This window comes from Micropterus dolomieu, linkage group LG14, assembly GCF_021292245.1.
Source record: "Micropterus dolomieu isolate WLL.071019.BEF.003 ecotype Adirondacks linkage group LG14, ASM2129224v1, whole genome shotgun sequence".
Classification (NCBI taxonomy): domain Eukaryota; kingdom Metazoa; phylum Chordata; class Actinopteri; order Centrarchiformes; family Centrarchidae; genus Micropterus; species Micropterus dolomieu.
The window spans coordinates 9,864,396-9,890,764 of NC_060163.1; the positions used below are offsets into that span (position 1 = coordinate 9,864,396).

The window sequence follows — 26,369 nt, forward strand, 5'->3', positions numbered from 1 at the left end:
ACTGATCCACAGTAAATGTTAGTTTCTTTGTTAGTTTCATGATAAAATTCATTGATTCCTGCTATCATTCAGTCATGGTGGGCTGCTGACTCATTTTTTTTTTGTGTCACAGCAAAGTCTGGCCTCTTAACAGTGATTCCACTTCCACACACAGAGAAACTAATTTTGAACTGCGAAAAAGGAGAGCTGGTATCTGATTGGTTCTCTGTGATGGTGTTTAACATGAGATGAGGTATCAGAATCAGAAGGTATCAGTTAAGTGTAGTAACTACTAGTTGCCTGGCAGGGCCCCCAACCCGGGTTAATCCAGCCATTAGGCTACACAATATAAATGATGAAACTCGTTAACTAGGCAATTTGAATACGAGTGAAAAAAACTTTACATTGAGAAGTAGCCTAGCAGCCTTACCCCAATGGTGATATGTTACCTTTAAGTCCAAAAACTGGCTGGTGCTGCTGATAATGCTCCAATAGCTTTTTATTTGATGGGCTGTATCGCCCCCATCAGGCCACAGACAATAATGGTTTACAAGAAAAGCCAGTCCATTTTGCCAAAATTCACTTTTCCTTCCCTTTTCCAGTTTTTAATGCCATGCGACTTTTTGCTTAGCCACGTAACATTTTAATATCAGTTAGTATAAAAACAACCTTTCACATGAGAAAACAGGTGGCCCATTCAGGTGTGTAGGCCTCAGGTAATGTACAATTTTTAAGTTTCTTGCACTTTACTTGATAGTTTCCATATTATGATGCTCTGTACTCTGCTGAGCGAAATATTTCACTATACAGTGTTTGACAGCCACAGTTAATCCTACTTTACAGATGAAGCTTTTACACAGGCTACAAAACAAATTAGGGGTTAAATTGATATTGTGCAATGTTCTTGAATAAACAATTAAACAACAGTACTTTAAGTGATTAGAACTGGCTCCATTTCGACAAGCTACACATTTTAAATTGCGTTATAATGAATAATCGTATATGCCAGAATATAAAAAGGTGATGGGGAGCATTCTGCATAATGACTATTTTTACCTTTGAATAAGGCCTACTGCGTTTTTTAAGTACTTATAGCTTTACTTTGAATGCAAGACTTAAATATACTTCTGAATTTACAGTATTACCGTACAAACATTTGGACAATGACGCCCTCTCTAAGCCAATCGGAGCATTTTTATCTTTTACCTTTTTAATTGATTTATTTATTTATTTTACAGTTGTCTCTTAACACCAGGACAGTGGAAAAGTGCGTCATGACTTTTAGTGGGGGTCACACTATATCTCATAACTTTTTACTGCACCGCAGCAGAACTTCAATTCTGAACACCTCTCGTGACGTCACGGCGCCCTCCCTCGCGCTTCCCCGCCCTCCCCATCAGCCCTAAACGCACAGGGACGTCACTCGGTGTCCCAGTCAGTCAGTGAGGGAGTCCGCCGCAGGCTGCTGAGCATCTCCCTGCCCACATGCACGGAGCGAGAGTGCAGACAAGCAGCAGGAAAAGCTTTGGGATTTATTATTCGGCGTGGGTGAACACCTGGATTACGAAACCTCGTTTTTATTTCTCTTAGATTTTCTTTTATTTTCTTGACTTCTGGGCTTGAGGAACAACCTGCTATCATGTCTCGGGGGCCAGATGATGTGAGCAAGCTCACTGAAAGTACATACAAGGTAAGTGAAAGCAAATAAGAAAATAATTGATGGCAATACAATAGTTGGAGAGAGTTGTGGTGTCATTGTGATTTGCTTTAATTGGGACTTTATCACGCTTTATGGGAGCCTTTATATTAAAGGACCCATTATTTTCCTCTCACTCTGTTAAAAAACACCCATAAACTTTTTGTTGTTTACATGGGAAGCAACTTATTTCTGTACTCTAATAACAGCTTGTAAAGTCCAACACAAAGTCAACTGAGGGACACACCCTGTTATCAAATTATTAGAAGATGCATAAATCACAGCCAACCTCGATGCAGTACGATACCTCTCCTACTTCTGACATGTGATGAGAGAGAAGAACATTTCTCCCGTAAATCTAGCTACCTGCTATAGCTTGTCAATTGATTTAAAGTGATTTATACTAATGCCCTCACATTCATAAGAAGGTGAGTGTGTGTTTGGGTGTGGAAACCTGTTTTTCTGTCTCTGAAGCAGTCTTCAAAATAAAAACTTTAGTGTGGAGGTTAAAAGGTTGTTTGGGGGTTTAAGTTTACAATTTTATAGTAGAATTGTGGTTATTTTTTCGGTGGAAGGTCCTTCCTGGTTTGTGTGTGACACAGAGAGAGAGACAGAGTCCTACCTGTAGTTTAGTGCCACAGTTTCAGCTGAGAGAGAGAGAGAGAGAAAAGAAAACAAGGAACCTGTTTCCCCTTTTTCCTCTTGACTGCTCTGTTCTTTTCTTAATTTAAAAGTCATACCCGCCCCTACATTGTTCTATTGAGGGCGTGCCAGGGGAATAGAGACGGGGAGGTGAACAGCACTTGATTGTTGAGGCATTTCAATAGAGAGAGAGGGCGAGGGGTAGGGATAGGAGAGTGATGAGGTTCATGCCACAAATAGCTGCGACTTTGTGTGGGACTTCGCTCGGAGTTGTAAAGCATACGTGAGGGGTCAAGTTAAAGATTGAAAGTTTTATTGTTCTCACATGGTGATATTTTTAGAGCAAAAGCACAAACACTGGAACTTGTTTTCATGTATGTTTTTTTCCTTCCACCCACTCCCATAAAAATAGCCTCATGAGGTTTTTTACTCAGCAAGCCTTTCATAAAATAGAAATGTTTGTGTAAGAGAAAGAGACTTACAAAACGGTGTGAAATATAATTACACCAGGATGCGATCTGTTGTGCTTGCGGTTTTTCGCCATAACATTGATCTCTGCTCTTTGTCCCAGATTGTGATGGATCAGCTCAACCCAGGCCTGAGGAACCTGGTCAACCTTGGGAAGAACTATGAGAAGTCAGTCACAGGTAAACAGCTTTCACCTTCACACAGAGGATGGCACCTGATGCTTTATAAGTGGTAATGTGAGACTTTGAACTTGGCGTCCGTGTACCACAGGGTTTGAATAGCATTTCACCAGAACACAACGTGATCCAGCAAAGTTCCTCTTTTCACAGCCAGTAACTAGATGATGTTTGTCTCCCCACGCAGCGATGACGCTTGCAGGAAAGGCCTATTTTGATGCTGTCTCGAAGGTCGGCGAGAATGCGATGGTGTCTCCAGTCTCCAGAGAGCTTGGTGAGTTTCATGCGAGTCCAGGTAGCTTCTACCTACAGCGAGTGAAATCTCAAGGGGGTCTGCCGGATATCAATTTCCATCCAGTGTCTGTGGTAAAGCTAGAACTTGAAAAAGATAATGATTCGTCACCTTCACTTCTGTTGAAATGCACTTAAAGGAATTGAAGGATGGCCGAGTGCCAAGGCAGGAAAACAGAGGGTAGGACCCAGAAGCATGCACTTCAGCCACAGATACATTTAAAAATGTAGTAACTCAAATACTCAGGCTTACATGCAATAATTTGGAGTACAAAAACAGGCTGAGTTCCAACACTGAAAGGTATAAGCCAAAACAAGGTGAACACAAAGACAGACAGGGCACACTCCAAACATATGATGTGGATGCAACAAAGACTGAACAGAAATGAGGGCTTAAATACTGACGCAGAACAACACACACCAGGCAGGCTAATCAAGCACAGGTGAGACACATCAGGGCAATCAGGGCAGACACAGACAAGAAGCAGGGCCAGGGAAAAGAGACTGATAATTACTAAACAAAACAGGAGAGACACTAAACATGAAACAAATACAAAAACCATTTTCCAGGACAACAAACTAATACAGAAATCATAAATCATCAACCAGAAAACCAAAATCACAACATGCCCAATCAATAACAAAAAAGGAAATAATACTGAAACCCAAACCATGACAGACCCATAACAGGAATAGTCTGACATTTTGGGGAAATACACGTTTTCACTTTCTTAGAGTTATATCAGAAGATCGATACTATTCCTATATCTGTACGGTAAATATGAAGCTAGGGTTAGCAGCTGGTTAGCTTAGCTTAGCTTAGCACAAAGAGTGCAGCTAGACTGGCTCTCTCCAAAGTTAACAAAATCCACCTACCATCCCTTCTAAAGCTCACCAAATTAACACGTAACATTTTGTGGTTTTACATGGGTTATATGCTTGACTATTTCTTGGCCGGGAGCAGTGACTTGCTGAATGTTACCTGGGAGTCTCACGGAGACAACAAGACTTATGAAAGACACTGATACCAACCAAGAACCCTGTAAAACCACAACGTGCCGTTTTGCACAAATTAAATAAACGTGATATAACCCCTTGTTTCACCCAAACATCTTGTTGAAAAATGGACACTGGACACCATCTACATGCTGTTTCTGTGCAACTGCATCATAGTGACACTTTTTGCCTGCATGCAACCATCATCCCTAATGCGAGTCAATTATGCAAACATCTGGAAATAACATTGATTAAACCCTTGTGGCACAGTAGCAGCAGAAATTCATTATTGTCTGCTGTCTAACTCTTGCTGTGATGGAAGTGCTTCTTTTCCTCTGTGTCTTCTTCGAGGCAGCCGTCAAGCCTGTACAGGTTGTTTTTCATCCATCCTGTGACTCATCTCCAATTATTCTATTAGTGCTAAAATTTAGTGCTGCCCTACTTTGTCCAGGGACCCTAATTCTGCGCTATTACCATTCATCAAGTTGTTTTTTTTGGTATTCTGTTGCGTCACTCCTTAATGGTGGGGTTTATAAATTGGCCTCATGTAAGCTCAGGTTGATGTGACAGGCAGGCAATCAGTAGGGCAGTAAAAATGGAAAGATAACTCTCTGTCATTTAGTCTACAGTGAATATTACTTCCATTTACATCATCATATACATCTTTGAAAAATAGCTGTGTCTCTCTTCAGATGGCATTTGCATTACTTTCAGTCATAAACAAAACTTGACAACATGTCACACTAGATGAGGTGATTTTTACAGAGCTATCACTGCATGATAGAGACATGATTACGTGTCTTTCACGTTTGGGGGAAATCTAAATAAAGAAACAAGGAAGTTAGCAAAACAAGCAAGTGTCGGTATCTGAAAATGAAACCATGAAGAATACATTTTATTATAGTAAATTGACAGCCTTGAAAACAAATCCAGATTCCCGCATATCGCCTCTCCTGTCAGTCAGAAAGATTTTATGCCTTTACTTGTCCATTCTAAAACTTATAATAATAATACATTTTATTTGTAATGCACTTTAAATTTAAAACAAATCTCAAAGTGCTACAGGTAAGAGCATAAAAACAAGGTAAAAACATCAATATATATATATGTAATATAAAATATAACAACATTATAGTGCAAGGTTAATTTAAAACTCATAAGTTCTGCTAAAAAGAAATGTTTTAAGTTCTTTTTTAAAAGTCTCAGTAGTTTGAGGTATATCTGATACAATAAAACCTACTGAGCATGCTTTGACATGTTGATACACAGGTTACCTTTCTTACTACGCATTATCTCTGTAGGACGAATTCTGTATTTCAAAATTAAGATATTATTTTTATCAGACTAGCAGGGAGCAGTGAAACATTTATATAACTTATTGGAGATCTCCATTCCCTGCTGTTACGCAATGTTAATCAAGTTTGTCGGGCTGCACCTGTCAGTTAACAATTCCAGTATTTCATTACGTCATCAAATAATGTGTTCATGTTACACCACAAATGCCACACTAGATGCTCCGCCATCTTTACTTTTGAACATTTGAAAAGCTTTAACATTGATTGCTGCATTTCCAAAATGAAGCCTTTCTGGTTTAAGACAAAGGTACACGTATGTCACTACATTTGAAGTCGTTGCAATCTGCAAACAAAGGGAGTCAGATGCCAATCATAAGAATCCATCCCAACATTAAAATGGCTTTGAGTAAAAATCGCACGTCTTGAACTCCCAGCTTGGCAGTCGTTCGTTGACGGTGTGGAATAGACGACAACGAGACGGTGTGAATTCTCTCACACACTGCAGCAAGCGGAGTAGCAAACACGCTGTACAAACAGACAGACAGAAGAGACTGTCTTCCCACCACCGATCCTCCTCATCCCCCTGTTCCTCCATCTGCCTCACCAAACCCATCGCCAGTCTTTACTGTCTGTATGTGGAGGCCAGGCAATATAGTGCAATGTAACAAAACAAAAGACATAAGACAGAGTCAAACAATGGTGTAAATACAACAGGATTTACGGCTTCTTATTATTGCCTCTTCACTCCATCTCTGACAGTAGGATATTTGATGTAGGCACATAATTGAGCATAATTTCCCTGAATGACAGACCAAATATATTACTGTGTTGTTATGACTAGTGCTCCATTCAGACGCTGCCTGTGAGGATTTTTTTTCCTCTGAAGTGAGAGATTGTTTTATTCTTTATTCAGTGAATGGTTTGGCATAAAAAGCATTTGCGTCACAGTGGTTGGCAGGTATTTGCAGAAAGTTACCTGAGGTTTTTACTTCATACCGCACTGCTGGACTACAATTTGTCCACATTTTCTCTTTCAGACTGATGCTATAATGGATGTAAAAGTGTACTTGTAATAAGGAAAGACATTTAGTCAAATGTCACAATTGCCTGAAGGAAAACTAAGAGTATGCATGAGTGAAAGCCTTTAACTTTATCACCTGTGTCTCTCAGCTCTCATCTCCTTTTTCTTGACTTAAATAAAACCCAACAGCACACGTCATAGAAAAAATTGTCTCTTTATCTGCTAGTTACTTGAAGAATTTCTGATAAAAATCCAGCCTCAAATATTGCACCAAATATTTGAGAATTTTATGTAACTTTTGAAAAAAGAAATGAAGCAATCTTCCTCTTAACAATTAAATGTTGTATTGATAAGCAATAAAAACACCTTCAACACATTCATGGAGTTTACTGCTAAATTTTCTCTGGTTTAATCAGTAGCTAATGTTAGCTAATATTAGCTAACACTCGCTTTTAGTTAGGTCGCCCAATGATGTGTGTGAAGCAACTGTCTCCAGAGCATCTGAGAAAATTTAAGAAAATGTAATGTGCCATTAGTTTTAGAGGCCACATTGTTAAAAAAAAACGTTAAGTCCGCTAGTCTCATGTGTGAAATCACACATGAATATAGCTTCACATCAGTAAATAGAGATCTTATGTTGCCATGGCAGCGTGGCTGGTGTGCCGTATATCACTGTGTATATTTAAAAGTTATAGTTTTAAGGGGTGTACAATTAGAAACTTCCTGTGCATTAGCGCATGGCAGGACTCCACAAGGAGTTGCCACTCTACTCTGAAAAGAAGCAGCTATTGGAGGGACTGAAAATGTTACAGGAGAAAAAATAGAACGATCCCCCACCCCTTCCACCTTTTCTCTGCGCTGTTTGTCACACCTCAGTCGAAATAGTTTTTTGAAATATTAAAGTACAGTCAGCATGAGAAAAATGGTAATGTCAGCCAGAGCAATTTCTTTTCCCCCAGAGAATGAGGATTCAGAGTGGCGAGACTACTGAGTGTTTCTTGCAGATAGCTTCTGTAACAGGTTTTGGCTTTTGAGAAGAGCCATAAACTGTTCCCAAAAGTCAGTGATGGTCCACCTCCCTTAATTTTTCTCCCTGCTTTATATGTTGTTTCTTAGAACAGCTGGAGCTGTCCTGGCTCAAGAAACTTGTCGTCAAACCCTGAAACCCGCTAACCATCACTTCTTCTAAATTATTAACAGGTTATATCTTGGTTGTTTCATCTCTTTTATTTTTGTGCTCTTATCAGCTATACTGCTCCTTATGGAAGTATGGGCAATTGCTGAGGACAATTACCTGAGCCATATGGCATAAATGTACCTGGGCCACTAAAATATCAGGGTCAGTCACACAGACAAAAATGTATTTCCAAACCAGGCATAGACTGCTGAAAACAAGCGAAACAGAGGTGGGTGGAGGTTGTTTTCAAGGAGTCCACTCATTGTTCAGTCAGTTATGACTCGCATTCCACAGCTCTCTAATGATCCCAGACCTCAAACACCCTTGTCCTGCATCCACCATTAAACTAAAGCCTCTCTTAATAGACTGGGAGTTTCCTCCAAGGGATCTCTAAAGAGACCAGAGACTCACTTACTGCTCAATAAACCGTGATGTTGGAGCATGTAAAATACTGTCACACTTAAGTCCTTGCACAAAAATACCCCATGAGTCATTTGACCCCTCTTTTGCTTGCTCAACAAGAAGTAATTTATTGCCTGTTATAGATTTCAACCAGTATTTAGTGGAAATCATTGTCACTGTCTATCAACCCTTGAGTCCAACTATTTCCTCTTCACACAAAGAAGATATGAAGTTTGCCTTGAGTTTGTTGTGTTAAGGAAATAGAAGTTTATTGTTGATGCTTGGGGCTGCAGTTGGTTTTATGTGTTCTAGTAATAAATTATGTTATGTGCTGTGTGTAATGGCAGGTCATCGTTCTATATTAAGGAAGTTGTCACATCTATTGAGCTGCAGCAAACACAGTAGACATGCTGAATGACAGTAAGCTCAACAATAATAAACCAACAAAGGTTGCTTTTGATCATCATTAGTATATACAATATTCAAGGTGGCAAATTTGATAGGTAATAACTTCAGTGTGCTGTCCAAAGTGCTCTAAGGACATAAACTCTTCTGGGCATAGGTATTTTAGTGTTTGAATTAAGTGTATGCAGTAGGGATGAAGTGATAGAAAAATAGTCAATAGTAGTGATAAAATATCAAATCAGATATCCTCTGGCTCCTGACTAATTGGCCATATATCATTCTAAATTGTTAGATTGTGGACTTTTGGTTGAATTAAAAAAGACATTTGAAGATGTCACCTTGGGCTCTTGGACTAGGTGATTATTCAATTAATAAAAAATTATTACGGGGCAATTGTCAAAATCATGTCCACAAAAAGTGCAGAGGTGTCTGATGTTTTCAAATATAAATAAAGCCTGTCAGTGGCAAAAAGAGGCACTTTTTGTGGGTGTCATTTTGATGGGCGCAGTTGCCCCAAAGGGATACGTTTCAGCAACTGCAGCCAAATCTTTTTGTACCTACTAGTCATTTCAACACCCAAACATGTGAAAATAGGGTTTAAAAAGTATCCTTTAATTAGTCAGTCTATAGCTTTCAATCATATCTCATGATCTTCATTAGCAGACAGACTTGGCCAGGTTGTCATTAAATTGCAGATACATTTGAATTTTTTCTTAGATTTTTGTCCGTGTTGAATTAAGTCTCAGTTTATTGCTGAAAGTAAAAGCAGCAAAACAGTCTTACATCAAGATTGATTTATTAGTTGACCTGGAGTTTTCTATCATATCATGATGGTCTGTGCAGGGGTTGTTTTGTTTGTGGTTGGTTATTTTGTACAATGACTTCTGCCAAGGCCTTCTAAGTCCTAAGAGTTGTAAGATGTGGTTGGTTTGGTACAACTAGGTGAAAAACATAAAAAATGCAGTTGTGAAGTTTTTATGATGATAGTGATAGTCATCAGATGACGTTCACATCTCAACAGTGGATTTGCTATTGATCACAATGACATCATCATGATGATCAACAGGAAGGTAATAGCTGTTCTATGGCAACCTCTGAACAGTATCTCTCCCCACCTGCACTAAAATGTGTATAATTGAGATACCATTCGATCCTGAGTCACATAGGAGGTGGCTGGATTTCATCACACACACACACACACACACACACACTGGAAGCCTGCGTGGACAAGCCTAGTGAGACATCTCAGTGATGAAGCATTGCTACAAGACAATGACCAACGACCACTGCCGAGCTCAGTGCCAACTCAGATGTTGCTTGCACTTGGTTACAGTAGTAAGCCCAATAGGGGAAGAATTGCCAGGTAGATAAGGTTGTGAAATAGAGGCGTACCAGAAAAAAGGTGCCAGTAGGTCAGCTGCCAGTGTTTGCCCTGCCAATGTCATATTGTACAGCTCCCACCAAATACACCACAACAAGCAGGGGTTGTGTTGGCACAGGGCACTCCCAGCTCATAAATGGCATCACCTGTTGAGAATGTCAAAGGCGTTGCTCTGCGTCCTATCAGCAGTCTCATAAAACAGATATTTGATACAGGTATTGCAAAGAACCCATACAAATGCATTACCAACTTAGTTATTAGAAAACCAAAGGAAATCTCTTTTAAATTGTCATTTTAAAGCTCAGACTACCAAACAACATGCGTTGGATGAGAGAATAGGCAAAGTGTTCATAATAATGAATCAGTGAGTTGTGGATGGTGTTGTTTTCCCTGGGGATCTTTTATCAACCAACCTGCATGGAAATCCATATGAACATGCCATTGTATATTTGAAATCATTGAGGTGAGATTAGATTATCTTGGTACTAAAAATCCTCATTAGAGAACAAATCAACAGCAACAGAGATGGGAGATAAGACAAACTGAGAAAAGGCCGCCCTGTGATGTAGTTAAGGTGATGACCACATCACCTATAGATGCTAAAAACTTTGTGGCGCCAGTCCTTTTCCATAATCCTTTATTCACACGTTAGCTAGAGAGAGTCCATTTTTACTTTTACTTTTACACCTCAGCTCTCACACCTTATTTCCATGGAGAGGAAGCCTACAAGCATGAGAGCTCTGACTACTTTACAACAATGTACTCTCAACTCCAATTTAGTTGTTCATGTGACATATTCATGATTCACCATACAGCCTATATATACCAAGCTGTGATAACTTTCTGTAGCATTTGCTTTCACACCTTGTTAACCCCAAAGGTGAAACCTGCAGGTGTACAACGGCCTCTTTGAATCCCCGCTCGGTCTTTCTCAGCCTCCCCCTTCCACCACTCTGTTGTTGGGGCAGTACAAACAGCCCCTGAGCTCAGCGCCACCCCTCCCCGTTGCAGCACAAAGGTAGGCATTTACCAGTACGTTCTGGTGACCTTCAGAGGGCAATGTTGTTGTAGCTGGACGCTGCCTGCAGCTCTGTATCAGTGGGTCATTACGTTTGTTTGCTCTGAGTGGAGGCGTGCAAGGAGGAATGTCAGGCGTTAGGTCAAATGTGTATGAGTGTTTCGGTGGAGTGTGCTGACATGGGTGACTTTTAGAGACTTTCAAATAAAAAATCACACAGTGAGCATGACACCTGTGCTTTCTTTGCTTTCTCCTGAAGGTGTTGAAACTCTTGCAGGCTGTTCGCTTTTGCACTTTTTCCCCCAAATTGACACTATCACATGTCCAGGTATGATGTCCCGTACAGTTTTTCCAGGTTTCACCAGAACACTGTGTCCTATAGTAAACCATGTGTCTAGATTATACCCCATTGTGATAGACGTAGCACTATAAACTGCTTAGCTACAATTGTCCACTTCTGTTTACACTATTGACTCACTCCCATTGTGTCATGTCATACGCTGCTGTATCTACGCTGTAGCCTGTCTTTGAATGGAGACTGTTCTGTATCTGGCTGCACAATACCAGAATGTTTCAATGAGATTACTTATTGACAGCTGTTTAAATATTGAAATGAGATAAGTCATCTGTAAAATATGGGCTTTAAAGATATATGCAAGACTTGATGAAACAGCTTACGTTTATACACGTATGTGTGTTTATTATAAGTGTATTATTATAATTATAAGTGTTTATTGTTGATGGTTCTTTTTCACAAAGGATCATAAATTACATCTGCCCTTGCCTTTGGATGTTTGGTTTGTAGTTTCCAAATATCACCTATCTTCCTTTAAAAGAGAAGTTCAACATTTTCAGAAATGTGCAATACCAATCTCGCGTCTGTACGATAAAAATATGAAGCTACAGCCAGCAGCTAGTTAGCTTAGCATAGCACAAAGACAGGAAACGGCTAAGCTAAGTAAACAAAGCCACATACTAGCAGCACCCTATAACATTCACTAATTAACACATTAGATTATATTATTTAATCTGTTCAAAAACATGTATTTTACTGTTTCTCCACTTTCTGTTGTTTTTTCTCAGCAAGAAAGCGAATAATTGTTTTCCCAAAATGTCAAAGTATTAGTTTCATCTCCTCTTGACCCTGGTCAGAATACAAAACCACATTCAAAACAAGTTTCTCTTTCTTTGTAATGATCTCTGTAATAAGTCAAGTTTTTCACAATGTCTTCTTAGGTGTGGTTCTGATGGAGATTGCAGAGGCCCACGGGAAAGTCTATAATGAACTAGAAGAGAACGTAAGTAGCCTTAAAGTACGTCTGGTGATATTCTGTATTTTTCTTACTGCAAATAAATCCTATAAAAACAACAAAACAAGCAAGGAATGGATCCTACAAACAAGTTTATCCTGTGTAGCCAAAGCCTGATATACTGTTTATTCTTCCTCTGAGTCATCGACCTTCGTTGTTGTCAAAAACACTTAAATGAGGCACTCTTGTATGGGTGGCACATGCCTTCACTTTCAATGAACCTGGGCACTGTGGGATATCTTGAGTCTATCCCAGATGCAACGTCCTGCTGCCAGAAATACTCAACGCACCATACTGACACTGTAAATACTACAGTGCACAGCTTTTTTTGGAAAATGTTTAATATTATTTGTGACCTGTTTTTAAAGATGTACGTCTTCAGTAGGAGTGGCTAATTCAGTACTGAATTGTCTTGGGGCTAACATTGTCCACAGACATAGTATGGACTTCAGAAAGGCAGATTAACACATTGTAGGTTTTGGTCTTTACATGGGATTTGTTGATAATACAAAAAACATCGAATATGGCCAGCCTGGATTTTAAATAGACACCCTGTCTTCTCTCTCTAAAGCCCACAGCTCTTAGTTGTTCCCTTCATCTGTCTGGTTTGTTTCCTTTTGTAAAGTAACATTGTTATGAAAAGTGCTATATAAATAAATTTTATTCTACAATTTATTATTCAGCTTTGCTCTATTCTTTCTGGTGCTGAATCAGAAGAATGAAGGCAAGCATAATGAGAAGAGAAGAACATAATGGATCTGAAAGATGAAAAGAGACAAGAGTCCTTCCTGTGCTGCAATTGTGTCATTAAAATGATTTTGTGCTCACCTGTTAAGTCTGTAGAAGTAAAAAAAAAACAATAAATAAAAATTGCCATTCCTAGTTGTGGTCTGTGGCCACCAACAAGTCTGTCTTCACAGAATAGACAGAGATTTGTTACCCTGTCCTTTCTGGACACGTACACCTCTGCAACCTTTTGAGCTCATTCTTTTCATTTTAGAGTTTCTAAAAGTGTTGTAACAAAAGGTGAAAGCATGATACACAAGAGTGGAAAAGCCACTGAGTCACAGAGTCTGCTGCCTCGGGGTGGAATGCTTCAGATACCTGCTAACAAGAAGAAAATTGAAGTCAAGTGTCTCCAGTTTAAATACAGCAACAACTAACACACAGCACTCAGTCTGATGTAAGAAATAAGCACAAGCCGTTTCCTTGTGACTTACCTAGACTGATTGTAATTTCTCTACGAGTGGGAGACGTTGTAAATCTTTAACCTTAACAGGCTAATAAACCATCCCTGGTGGGTGAAATCTCACTCTACTCTTATCGTAATGTTGCCACAGAGCAATGTGACTGAACCGTACGTTGCGTTTAGGACAGTGTACATTCAAGATGATGTGTGTTGCAATGAATTTGAGGTGTGTGTTTTCTCTTTTTCTGCAGTTCAAGAGGTTCCACAGAGATGTTATTATAGAGCTGGAGAAGAAGACAGAGATGGATGTCAAATACATGAATGTAAGTGTAATCAAGCGTTCTACCAATTTATCCTCCTGCTTGTAAGAGTTATGATACAAACAGATTTCATGAACACAAAACTTAAATTAGCTAGTTAGACTCTTAAAACCTGGTTATTACAGTAGACTTTGCATAGAGGTTTATTTTAGAGAGATATTTCAGCTCCCTGCATCTGAGTAATGTTAGTGTAATGAAAACTGCTCATCAGTCCCTTCCTTCACTTCTCTCGTGCCTCTCTTGGCACCTCCTCTAGGCCACCTTCAAGCGCTATCAGTCAGAACACAAGCTGAAGCAGGACTCCCTGGAGCGCTCTCAGGCAGACCTGAAGAAGCTCAGGAGGAAAAGCCAAGGAAAGCACTCATCCAAGTATGAGATCAAAGAGAACGAGGTGAGACTGAAACCAAACTGACCACAACCTTTCCATCCCTTCAAAACACAACATGTCTTATACTTTGCGTGGCTTTTTGAAGCATGGTGCTTGCCTGATGCCCGTGAAAGGGACGTGACAAATGTGTCACTAGTTCTCATGATAATCACATACCAGTGCAAAGGAGGAATGGGGGTGGTGTGGAGCATGTGGTTTTCATGTAAGATGAGGGCGCTTTATAGGAATCAAATTCCAGGTTTGTTTGTATTTCAGTATTACATAAGGGCATGGCACCAATTTATGACATTTAAGATGGGTGTTCAAACACTAAAAAAAATACTGAAACCATCACAGGTGCCACCACCTGTACCAGTAAAATGAGATCATTATACCTTGGCTCACTGCGCTCAGCTACAGATGGAATATTGTGTTTTTATTGAAGGCGCACACACCCAAATAAGCAAAAACAATTTATGACTGTTTGACACATGTATGCAGGCACACACATGCAGTTTCACACTAGGCTGTATTGGATGCAGTAAATGGGATTAATATTTAGCAAATGGTTACCTCAGGGTTTGATTCCTGGAAACCAATAATGTAAAGTCAGACGTTACAGATCGACTTGTATTTCCAGTGTAAATAGATGGTTATATTATCCAAGGACATACAGTTTGGAAGTTGCAATAAGCATGTTAGAGCATGGTAGGGCTGCAACACAGAGGTAAATCCAGTTCTCCTAAATGGAGACATCAGTGTAGTAGTGTTACATGTGTGCACACTTCTATGCCCACAGAGGATGAGATTGAAACTTAAGAGCAACGTCCACAGATGTGGACAAACAGCAGCGTGGTCTAATCTGTCGCATCTCAAAAACCAAGCGTCACTGAGCAAACAGAAGTACACACACGTACTTTGAAGTTTTAATAGTCAGTGTTGACATTGTGTGTGGTGACCCTGAGTTTATTGACTGAAGTGTGTTCCACATTGTCGGGTGCTTATGTCCTTCTGTCCAGTACCAACAAGCAGTCCTAACACCTCAGATAGCAATTGTAAATCAGTGTGGTGAGATGAAGGAGGGACTGCAAACCCTGACTAATAACTCCTTTCTGCCTCTCGTTTTTAATCCATCAGCTGTTTTTAATGGCCTTACTTTGATGACCAATGGTGCACAAGCCTGGCTTATTTTCGAGAGAATCATTAAACAAAACAAACAATACAAAACAAAACAAAAGCTGCGATTGGAAAGTCATGTTTGCAGGTTATAAAAGCCCCCTGTTTATCCTTGAATGGCACCTTTTGAAAGACACTCGCACAATAAGTCATCTTATCTGGGTGGAGTTTAATAGCCTCAGTTTGAGCTCAGAGCCAGGGCCCTTTTCATTATCTGATAAAAATGACACCGGTGGACTACAAGGGAGACAAGGCTATAACTGCCCAGCTTTCTCATGTGTAGCGCTGCTAGTGATGAGCTGGATCCTGTGCGTCTGCTCTCCCACCTCTAGCTGAGGGTCTGGGCGATTGTTTGCTGTGAAAACGCAAAATGAAGAGCCTTGATTCAGCGTCTGACAGGCTACCGCAGAGAGAGAGAGAGACAGAGAAAATGAGATCAGACAGTCGAGAAGGGTCTTCGACAGAGCCCTTAGAGACAGGCTGCTTTACTGTCACCATGACAACCTGGGGAAAACAGGAGAGATGGTGGGAGTGGGTGCAGAATAAAACGAGTGGTGGGGTTGAGAAGTCATTTAAAAGAGTTTGATATGCCTCATGTCGGGTCCAGTCGCCCATTTACTCTGCTTGACAGGCAGAATTGCTCTCAGCCTCTCTGTGGGGTAGGTGTGTCTTTCAGCACACTGATTTGGATTCCTGCTGCACTAAAGTAGATCCCCGAGCAGCCAGGGACCCAAATAAAGTTGTTGCTAAGTGCAGAGACTTTGATTAGAAAGCTCATTAGAGCCTCGGTTTGTGAATTGGACCTGAGCACACAAACCTTAAGTTGTGGCCACCAAGTTAGTGTTCACCCCTGTGGCACAGCCTGTGCTGCAGAGCTGGACGTGCAGGCAACAGCGAGATGAACATATAGTCAAAAAAGAAAAACAAACAAGTGGGCGTGGTAGTAACTGCACACTCAGTCCCTAAAAATATGATCAAGGATGTTTTATTAACACTGATAAGAGCAACGCTTCATCGGGGTTATGAAAAGTTACCATGGGCTCACCAAAGTTCTTACAGTGAATACTTGAGGACATAAGTGTGTGTTAAATAGTGAAGGCACAGTAAAGTGTGTACTTCAGGCAATAGAGTTCATCAATGCAAATGTGACTAAAAACAATATACAAAAAAGAGCAACACAAACGAGAAATAAATAAATACAATGAATGAATAAAGAACATTTTAAATAATAATTATTCAAAATATGATGGTAGAAGATATATAAGATATAAATTCAATTAAATGATAACATTAATTAATTAATAAAAAAGAAAAATGATAATTTGAAAATAAAAGGAATTGGAAATGGGAAAATATAATTTTATTTTGGGTTTAGATTTATTTGTAATATTTTCCAATATTTCATTTATGATCTTTCTATTTTATTATTTATTTTTCCTTTATTGTATTTTATATCAATTAATATTTTTATTTCTTTTTATTGTTTTCATCATCATCATTTATCATTTCTGTTTGTTTTATATTTCCTTTTATAATTTATTTATTTATACTTTTCTATTTTCTTCATTTCCACTTTATTAATTTTCCTTTATATTATTTTATTGTTATTATCTTTTTTGCTATTATTCATTTAATTTATTTAGGCCCATTCAACCTTTTTCATATGCCTGATGAAGCACTGAGCGAAACACTTTGCACCTCGCTGTCATTTTATGTGCCCTTTGTGCTCTGGATTGTCTCAACAACATAAAATACTACAATCTATCACTCATTTTATTGCTCATTTAAAACCTACTTATTATTGACTGCTTATTAATCTCGTACCATGACCTCCTTGCTGTGCTATGACCCTGTCTGCAGTGTATGCAGACCATCTCGTCACGTCAGATGGACATGCAGAAGTTCATCGCTGACGGGTGCAGAGAGGCCTTACTGGAAGAAAAGAGACGCTTCTGTTTCCTGGCGGACAAACACTGCATGTTCTCCTATCAAATCATCAACTTCCATGAGAAAGTAAGCGCAGACAGAGAGGTACTCCTGCACAGTCAGAACCCTCCTTTATAGACTGTTTAACACCTGTGCTCTTTCTTTCTGTGGCGTTTCCAGGCTAAAGAGATCCTGGCCATGAGGCTCCCCAGCTGGCAGGAAAAGTGCAGTGACATCACTAAGGTGCCCGACACGGTGACAACCATGATAGACGTGCTCTCTACCACTCCAGAACAATCACCGCTGGTTGAACGCTACAACAGGGTGAGTATTAGCTTCATTCATGCTGATTTGTATTAAACCAGAAACAAACATGGCATCACAATAACACACATGCTCTGTGGGAGGAAGCTGCATGATATGAATTTATTATGAGCTTTATTCATTTATCTATTACTTGTTGCTTTTCATCAGTAACTTCTCATCTCACTGTAAGATGCCTTAGATAAAAACTGCAGATAAAAGCTTTACAAATTGTACACAAGTAGAACAAATCACGTAGTAAATACTGGCCCTGGAGCGTTTTATGTTGTCTTGTTGCTTGTTGTTTATCTTGTAAAGGGGCTGATATCTGTTCAAGGCTGTTGTGTATGAAAAGGCTTGTTATCATTATCTGGCTTTCAGCCATGGGAGATCCTGTATGTTCTCTTGTTGTTCTTTGAAAATCCACCGAATGTGATTATTATAGCTATTTATTCTTGCATTGGAGAGACACAATAAGCTTCAATCACTTTAATGGCTGATACGGACTATACCCTGGTCTTTCAGACAAAATGTACATAATATAAACTCATTTTGTCATCTGCTAATCATACCAATCATTCTCCATCTCATCAGAACAACGTGGAGTCATCGGTGCCTCCTCCAGCACCGCCGCTAAAGGCACAGATCAGTCCGCTACCCAACATGTTCAACCCAGTGCCCAGGTCTCCGCTCACCTCCTCCTCAGACCACAACTCAGGTATGGATGGCTTCTCTGAAACACATGCATATAATAATATCAATAACATAAATATAATATGACTGTGGCAAAGACCTTTGATTTTAACTTTAGACAAATGACTGACTAATAGTTTAATTTTTGTGATCCTCCGCTGCCTCCAGACCAGGGAAGTCTTGGAGAGGGCAGTCTGTCCCGGTCAACATCCCAGTCGTCCGGCCTCAACGTGGGCAGGAGGCCCCGAGTTATAACCATTTTCCCCCACACGGTGGGCAACAACGACACACTCCTCAGCTTCAACGAAGGAGACATCATCAGCCTGCTCATCCAAGAAGAGAAGGACGGCTGGCTGTATGGAGAGCTGGAGAGGACACAGCAGTATGTTTTTAACGATTTTCATATTCAGGAATGTGTTGATGGATACATGGCACCAACATTAGTTTACCTAACCTGTTTATTTCAATGAGGTTTTTGGTATGTTTAGGTGGGTCTTTGCCTCATGATGAGTCATGGTTTATCCATCTTTTTATTCACCTCAGCATCTCTGGTTTTAAAGTATATGTATGCCGCTTCTGAACTGTTCTTATTGTCAACAAATCCCATGATATCCCACTGAGCAGCGAGCCAACTCACAAGTATAGCCTGTAGAGACAAAGTCAGACTAAAAGTTTATTCGTCTGTGCCACAATGCCATTATTGTCCAAAAACATTAAGCCACACTGTTGCACTGGGTGACGTGTCTTCATTACCATTTAAAAAATATATATTTTCTTGGTTGACAATAACAATAATAAAAAAGTATGACCATGTTATCCTTAAACCTGTAGATCTGTATTGAATATATAGGGTTTCTAAGTCTTATATAACTTTAAAAATATTAAGAATATTAACTTTTTTTGTGAAATCCCTCCCTCACATACTTGATTTAAATGCTAAATACAATCTAAATACAACTTTTGGAACACCCACAAAAGGGAAGTGCACTTTTATTCCGATATATACGCAGCAGCACTGACACACAGGTGTTTTTCACATAACTCAGTTGAACACAGAGTATGTCAGGTATGTTCAGCGTGACAGTCATAAAGCTCTCTCTCTCTCTCTCTCTCTCTCTCAATTTCAACACCATACGCACATGAAAAAATTCAGGTGCACGCACACACACAAGTGACATCTCTGGTCTTTTATATTTAACTCAACAATAAACACGTTTAATTTTTCTTCACACACGTGATGATGAGTGAATGAAATGAATATGTCAACTAAAAAAAGCAGCGGAGGTGAAATCACACTTTTGTGCAGCAGCTGTGACTCCATGTCACCTCCAGACTGCAGAGGGGAGAAAAATGGCCACAAGCTTATTTTTCCCTGCTTAATATTCTCGTATGCACATTGCACCTGTTAGCTTTGTGTGTCTTGTTTGCTCAAATAATGAGATTGGAAATTGTTTATGTATGACAAGTTATATTTGTATATGTTGCTACAGCGGCATAAATCCATAAAGTAGCCTCTGATTTGCCTGTGTAATTACAGTCATCTTCAGCTCCTTGCTAGATCAATTAGGACTCATAATGCAGGCGAAAGCAAGTACGGAGCGTTTACAGAGCTCCTGACGACTATTTTTTCATTCCCACTTTGTAACAAATTGACGCAAGCCTTATCTGCTCTGTGTGTGTGTGTGTGTGTGTGTGTGTGTGTGTGTCATTAAGAGGCCTAAAGTGGTTTTAATGTAGTCAGTGGTGGTTTGTCAAGAAGAAGACATGTTGGGATAAATAACATTACATTCTGTTTCTTAGCAACAAATCCAGTGCACTGGTCTGATAAGCCATATTTTTCTCTCGGCGTGACTTGGAGACAACGTCTGAGTCTTAGTGAACAAAATCTGTCTGTCTGTCATATATTCTATCTCTGAAATGTGCGTCTGATTTCTGTGTGTGTCTATAGTCTGTGTACTTTAAGTCACAAGCCCTCCAAACACACAGACTCTTTTACATGACTAACTATGAAATTAATTCCACCAGCTGAACATATATAAGTGGCATTGATTTTTAGACAGATTGTTATATTAGCATGCAACCCACCTAGGCTGACAGCAGCTTCATAATTAGTGTGCAGACGTGAGAGTGGTATCAATGGTCTCTTATAACTCTGGGTAAGCAATGTAATGTTTAATTGTAGCTAATAGTGTATCTATACATGAACCCCAGGAAGATGAACAACTAATAGGTATCCAAATAATTAATAAATGAAAATGTAGTATGCCTGTTGTTATGACATTTCTGATATATTGGTATGTTTGTCTCTTTTATTAGGCGGGGCTGGTTTCCCTCATCTTACTGCAGACCTTACACTGAGCCAATTATATCAAATAGGTAAAACAACATTACAACATACGAGAAGTGAATCAATGATTTGTTTTGCAGCTGACGTTCAATAGCTGAATCTTTATTTCAAATGCCTTAGCAGCAATCTGGGCACACCGGTGCGTCGTCTGAGTGTGGCCAGTCTGCCAGAGCAAGAGGAGGAGGAGCCGGTGTTGCTGCCGCCACCAGACTACAGCGACTACACCCCCACGAGCCCAGAGATCCCCTCAATGCCTTCGCCATATATCAGGGTCAGTATCAGCACCTGACTAAGCATACCATGTGTCGTCTATTGCATTTATTAATCAGTACAGGATCTTTTTTTTTTTCAATTTGATAAAAAACCTAAAACTTCTTAACATAGATTTAATGTTGGGGGTTTTGTCCAGTAACATGCTGACATGCTTTTTTTTTTATCATTCTGCATGAGATGCTTCCCTGTTGGTGGTTGTGGCTATAAAGAGCTGTTCTATTGATGTGGCTAACTTGACATTATTTACTCCTTTAATCCATCATTAAACATCTTACAACTTTAAAATGAGGATGCTATTTTTTAAGTACTGTACTAAAAAATTAAACAAACATGCTGGTTATTTACAAACCTGCGTTATCAAGTAAGTTATTTTGAAAACAGAATGGTCTCCCATTATATTATAAGAACAAACAATAAACAAGCCGAAAACTACAGAAGCACCCCCAAACGAAGCACCAAAGGTAGCACTAAATGAAAGACGGACTTAGCAATAAGCTAGCAAACTTATTCCAGCATTTAGTAGCTAATTAACCAGATAATTCTTTCAGGAGTTGTTGGAAACCAAAAACAGCGCTAAAAGAAGAGTGAAATATTGGAATTACATTCAGCAGGTTGCTAGAATATTACTCCAAATGAATGTTAATGTTGCTTTACTTCTGCTGGAAATGTAAATAGGCAACCTTTTGCTAGCAAGTTGGCCATATCAACTTACAAGATGAGAATATGTCTTGTGTTTTGTGACATATCTTTATATAACTGTGAAAAACCTTTATACTACTACTACTAGCTAATACAAATGTATGCTAATACTATGAAGAAAATGGGTAAAGTAACCATTAAAGATGCATTGTGTCATTATGAAAGATTTTGAAGGTAGCTCTTTACCTCAGGAATAAGTTGTCTGACCAGTTTAAATCCAACTAGGCAGATACTCTCCTTTCTTTTAACAGCCATGTGCCTTAGGCCATGCACTTATGCTCTGGTTGCGACTGTGGTTGTGCTAGATAGCCATGCCATGTTTAAATGTCTAAATCAACGAGTGCAGGAAGGTCTAAATGTTCCTGATAGGATATCTGTATCACCTTGCTTGAGTCATCAGTGACTCCATGGCCAAACCACAAAATGCCATTGCGCATATCATACATTTAGCCTGATTAATAATGTCTTATCAGCATCTCCTTGCTGCATAGTCATCGCCTCCACGCCCTTAAAACGTACACAGCCAGAAACACACCTCAATTCCTCTAAACAGTTGAGTAAATATACTATATTTATCCAGACAATTATTTCCCAAAAGGATGTGTACGCCTTAAAGATGTTATGTTTGCATTTTACTGGAGCCTCTTTGTAATTTTGCAACTGATGCAGAATTAAGTAATGTATCAAGACAAAGAGGAAAAGCGACCAGAGATTGGCTGGCTCAAAACATTTTTTTTTAAACATCTTAACAATGCTCCCAGCCAGGTTTTCCAGGTTTGGAGAGATTGGAGGGAAATGAGAGTTACAGAGGGAGACACAAAGGACAGGAGGGACACAGTTTTGTTTTGTGCCTGCAATGTGTCAGCTGATTGATAATGACCTAATAGTTGTCCAGCGAGCAGACAAGCCCAGGCACACTTCTTTGTCCCTTATCATCACCTTCCTCACTGTTCTGTCTGTACTTATGGTCTGTACTCAGAGTCCTTTGTATCTGCTGCCTCAGGGTTTTATCATGTAATAAACCACAGTGAGGGATATACCTTCCCAACAGGAGGAATCCCAGTGCTTTACTCATCATCATATTCTTATAACATATTGTATTATTCTTTTAAAAACCTTGCCCAGCTGGGACAAAAAAACTTAATACGACTTACAAAAAGTCCTTGACGATTTTTTTCAGAGGCTGGAAGGCTGACTGTGCTCTTTAGGATTTTTAATGTGACTGTGGGGAGAAGGTAAACCATGTCACCATTGCTCTGGGAACTTGTTCCCTGAGTTGAGCCTTTTAGGCATTCAAATCTCCTGCACTGGAAACGCTAAATTTAGTTTTTCAGTTTCAGTGATTGTCTCAAGTTATGTAATTATGTGACTTGCTGTCAACACTGTTCAACTGTATTTATTGTTTTTTAATTCAGTTTAAAAAATGTAATTATGATTGTTTGCTGTGAAAACAGCACTAATCTTGAAGTAAGTGTTTAGAGTGGTTTGAAGAAAGACTTTCTCTTTTAATGTCTCTGCATTACATTTACACATTTCTCAGTAATGTTTTGAGCTCTTTAGAGACAGAAAATCAACATTCTCATGCTGAAATGTTATGTTTATGATTAAACATCAGGGATTGTTGAGGGCAGTACACGATCTAGGCGGAGCTACTTGTTGAAAGGCTGATATCAGGGAGTAAATGTCTCTGTGGCTGGATGTTCGGTGACTTCTGGATATTGTCTGCTCTCTAATGGAAGAGCAGGGAAATGCATGTTTTTCTGCAGTTAGTGAATGAATGCGATGACAGCCATTCATATAGGCTTGAAGACAGAGGTCAATTATAAAGATTTGCATCTGAAAAATAGAATAAACTACAATATCAAGTTATCTCTTTATCAACTCTTGTCTGCACGCTCAATAAATTGATGATAACATCTCAGTTGAAACACATGTTCTTATCTGCCCTGGAATGAAAATAACGTAAAACTACAAACTCATGTGTTCCTCTGACATATTTAACTGCTTTCTTTACAGCTTTTTATTTGCAGATCATTTGCTACTGTAAGGCAAGGGAAGTTTGTTTGTATTGCACATTTCAACAGCAAGGCAATTCAATTGTTTTACATAAAAGCAGCATAAGGCAACATAAAAAGACATTTAAATACAAGAGAGTTAAATTGAAAATAGGAGAGTAAAAGTTACAGTGCAGTGTAAATTCAATCAAATTTGATTTAATAAAAGTCAGCGGCAAAAAGAAAAATCATCGTTCATTTAAAAGAACTGAGAGTTGCAGCTGACCTGCAGTTTTCATTTGTTTGCTTTTACAGCAGCCCTCAGGGAACATAGCTCTGGTGTTTATGTTCCTCAGCTTTATCATCACCACGCACACTTGGCTCTATGGAGGCCATAAGAGAAAAAGGGGAGTGTGTCACTCGCCAGCCTTTCTAGATTGTCTAGATTCCAGACTTTGTGAGGTCTGAGGTTGTAGCTCATGTATGTGTCAAAGCTGAGCCGATAAGGAACAAGAGGGGGGGACAGCCGTACATGAGAAATCTTATCAAACCGGTCGGGCAACACTGACTTTCCTCACAGCTGGAGGGAGGATGTGGATTTGTGGTCTCTCTGGTGGTGTGTTGTTGAATGTTTGTTATTTCTCTTTGTCCCTGGATCTTTATGGGTGTTTTTTCCCCTGTGTTTTTTGACAACAGGAGTCTTTAGTCAATGGGACTGCAAAGGCTCCCTTTCTAGGGTGAGTGACTTACCACAACTAACAAAAACTCAGATTTTTGTGAGTAATTAAAGATTGTTTGATGATGTTATACGAGCTTTATGATTTTTTTCCCATTTGCTTCCTGCAGAGGAGGGAATCCGTTCGCCACAGTTAAGCTGAGACCAACTGTTACGAATGACAGATCAGCGCCAGTCATCTAACACAGAAGAGGAGGATTTTCATCGCTGTCATGCCTTCAGGGGACTCGTGCAACATGGGGCCCCTGTGACACAGTGAATATCACCCCAACCTGACATCTCACCAGCCTGCATGCTAGTCTCTCAGTACCAGTCTGCTCTATTAAAGCGATCCATTGTTTCTCGGCACAAGTGTGTTTTACAGTGCCCGTGTGTGTTTTACATTAGCCACAACAGGGAAACATTTCATAATCAACACGAGGAGAAGCAGGAATTCTAAAAACATTTTGTAGTAAAGTAAGTGTTAAAGTAAAAAGTCACCCCAAATTGTGACTTTGTCTAGTCTCTGAATGTTGTGTGAAATTGACAAATACATTTGCATGCATTTCCTGTGGCTGCTTCACAATAAAAGCCGCCCCATGTTTCAGCAACAATGACAGCAGGAAATGTTTGCTTTGCATTTGTATTACGCTAATACAGCCCTGAAGACAGTGTGTGCACAAAATTGCACTGGATTACTTGCATACATTGTTTCCTCTGAATCCATCGTGCAATGGCAGACTCCGCCACTACCAATAAAAACTTCAAAATAAATTACTCTAGTAGTAAAAACGGGGTTTGATTTCATGGAAAGCTAAAGGATTATAACTTTAAACATTCTTCAAACATATTTCTGCCACAATCCAAGTGTTTTGTCGACAAACAAACAAGAGGGGGACAGTGTCATAAGGTCTTTTCAGGCCTTTTTGTGCTGCAGTCACTTCAGTGTTTGAATACAGAATGAAGAGATCCAGATTTAAATGATAGACCAGCACCAGGGCTGTCTTCCTGACTTGCCAAAAATAGATTGTTATTTCTTTTTTTATTAATTATTTTTGTCTGTCTTTTTTTAAAGAGGCATTGTGATATACAACGGTTGTGAGAATGAAGGGAGAGTGACGAGTTGGGAAAAGGGTTTGTCATTTGAGTGACGGCAAAACAGTATGTCACTGTTTAAAATGAGAAGGCTATTTATATACAGTAAGTTTGTATGAGATATTTAAATGAAATATGTATAGAGAAGTCCATTATGTGAAGGTGTCCCTTTGAATATGATAGCCACTGCTCTCATGATCCAATACTGATTTTAATTTGACTGCTGATATGTATTTTAAATGGGCAAAATGACCTTTTGATGAAGGAAATATTTTTCACTCTGATGGTTTCACTGTTTATTGTAGATTCTGTGTCCAATGCACAGTTTATGCATCATAATAATGTACCTTGCATTGTGTGAATAAAATGGGAAAGATACTACCTGTTTTGTAAGGAAAATTACTTTTTGCCATGTACTTGCTTCACAGAATGTACATGTAAATGAGGAAATGTTTTATAGTCCAGGTTATTGATCCTCACAGACCCACTGATGTTAAGCGTAAAAGTGAACCCATCATATTGACCTACTTATTGCCTCATGCTTTCTTCATAGTACCTTGCCACTGTTGACCAATGTTTTTCCTCAATAAAACAAAGTAAAGTAAAAGTCTGCATAATTAACGTTGAGTTGCGTTTTGTGTTTCCTTCTCACTGGCCATATCCGTACTAAGTTCTATGTCCTTGAATTCGGTTAAAAAACAGTGTTTTGGCAGATTAGCAGAGAAAAATAATAAGGTGGAGCTTTTTACCTCCTGGGAGCAGGGAATTGTCGGCTTAAGATGACAGAAAACATCCTGTTGATATTGCAAATTTGAACCAAAAAAACACAGTTTCTGAGGGGAAAACCCACATACTAACAAAAATGATTTCCTGCTCAAACTACCTTGTATGAAATGAAGTTAAATAATATTTATTGAATTGAACTTAAGAAATAATATTAGTTAATTAATTAATATTGACATGGATAGTTATTGAGAAAAAATGTAGCTTGTAATAATAATAATAATAATTTTTA

At 39.2% G+C, this 26,369-nt stretch overlaps 1 protein-coding gene across 2 annotated transcripts; it reads left to right on the forward strand.

The window, feature by feature from the left end:
* Positions 1 to 1,404: 1,404 nt before the first annotated feature.
* Positions 1,405 to 25,931, forward strand: baiap2l1a (BAR/IMD domain containing adaptor protein 2 like 1a). 2 transcript variants are annotated; one of them, XM_046067930.1, is made up of 14 exons: positions 1,405 to 1,669; positions 2,889 to 2,964; positions 3,149 to 3,235; positions 12,184 to 12,245; positions 13,698 to 13,769; positions 14,023 to 14,157; positions 17,170 to 17,322; positions 17,416 to 17,559; positions 18,133 to 18,256; positions 18,400 to 18,613; positions 20,548 to 20,607; positions 20,699 to 20,849; positions 24,241 to 24,281; positions 24,391 to 25,931. In XM_046067930.1, exons 1-14 carry the CDS (start codon positions 1,619 to 1,621, stop codon positions 24,461 to 24,463), a joined length of 1,443 nt encoding a protein of 480 aa, XP_045923886.1. In that variant the 5' UTR covers positions 1,405 to 1,618; the 3' UTR covers positions 24,464 to 25,931. The 2 variants fall into 2 exon arrangements, with proteins under 2 accessions (XP_045923886.1, XP_045923887.1); XM_046067931.1 differs by having other exon boundaries at positions 20,702 to 20,849.
* The last annotated feature ends 438 nt before the right edge of the window (positions 25,932 to 26,369 follow it).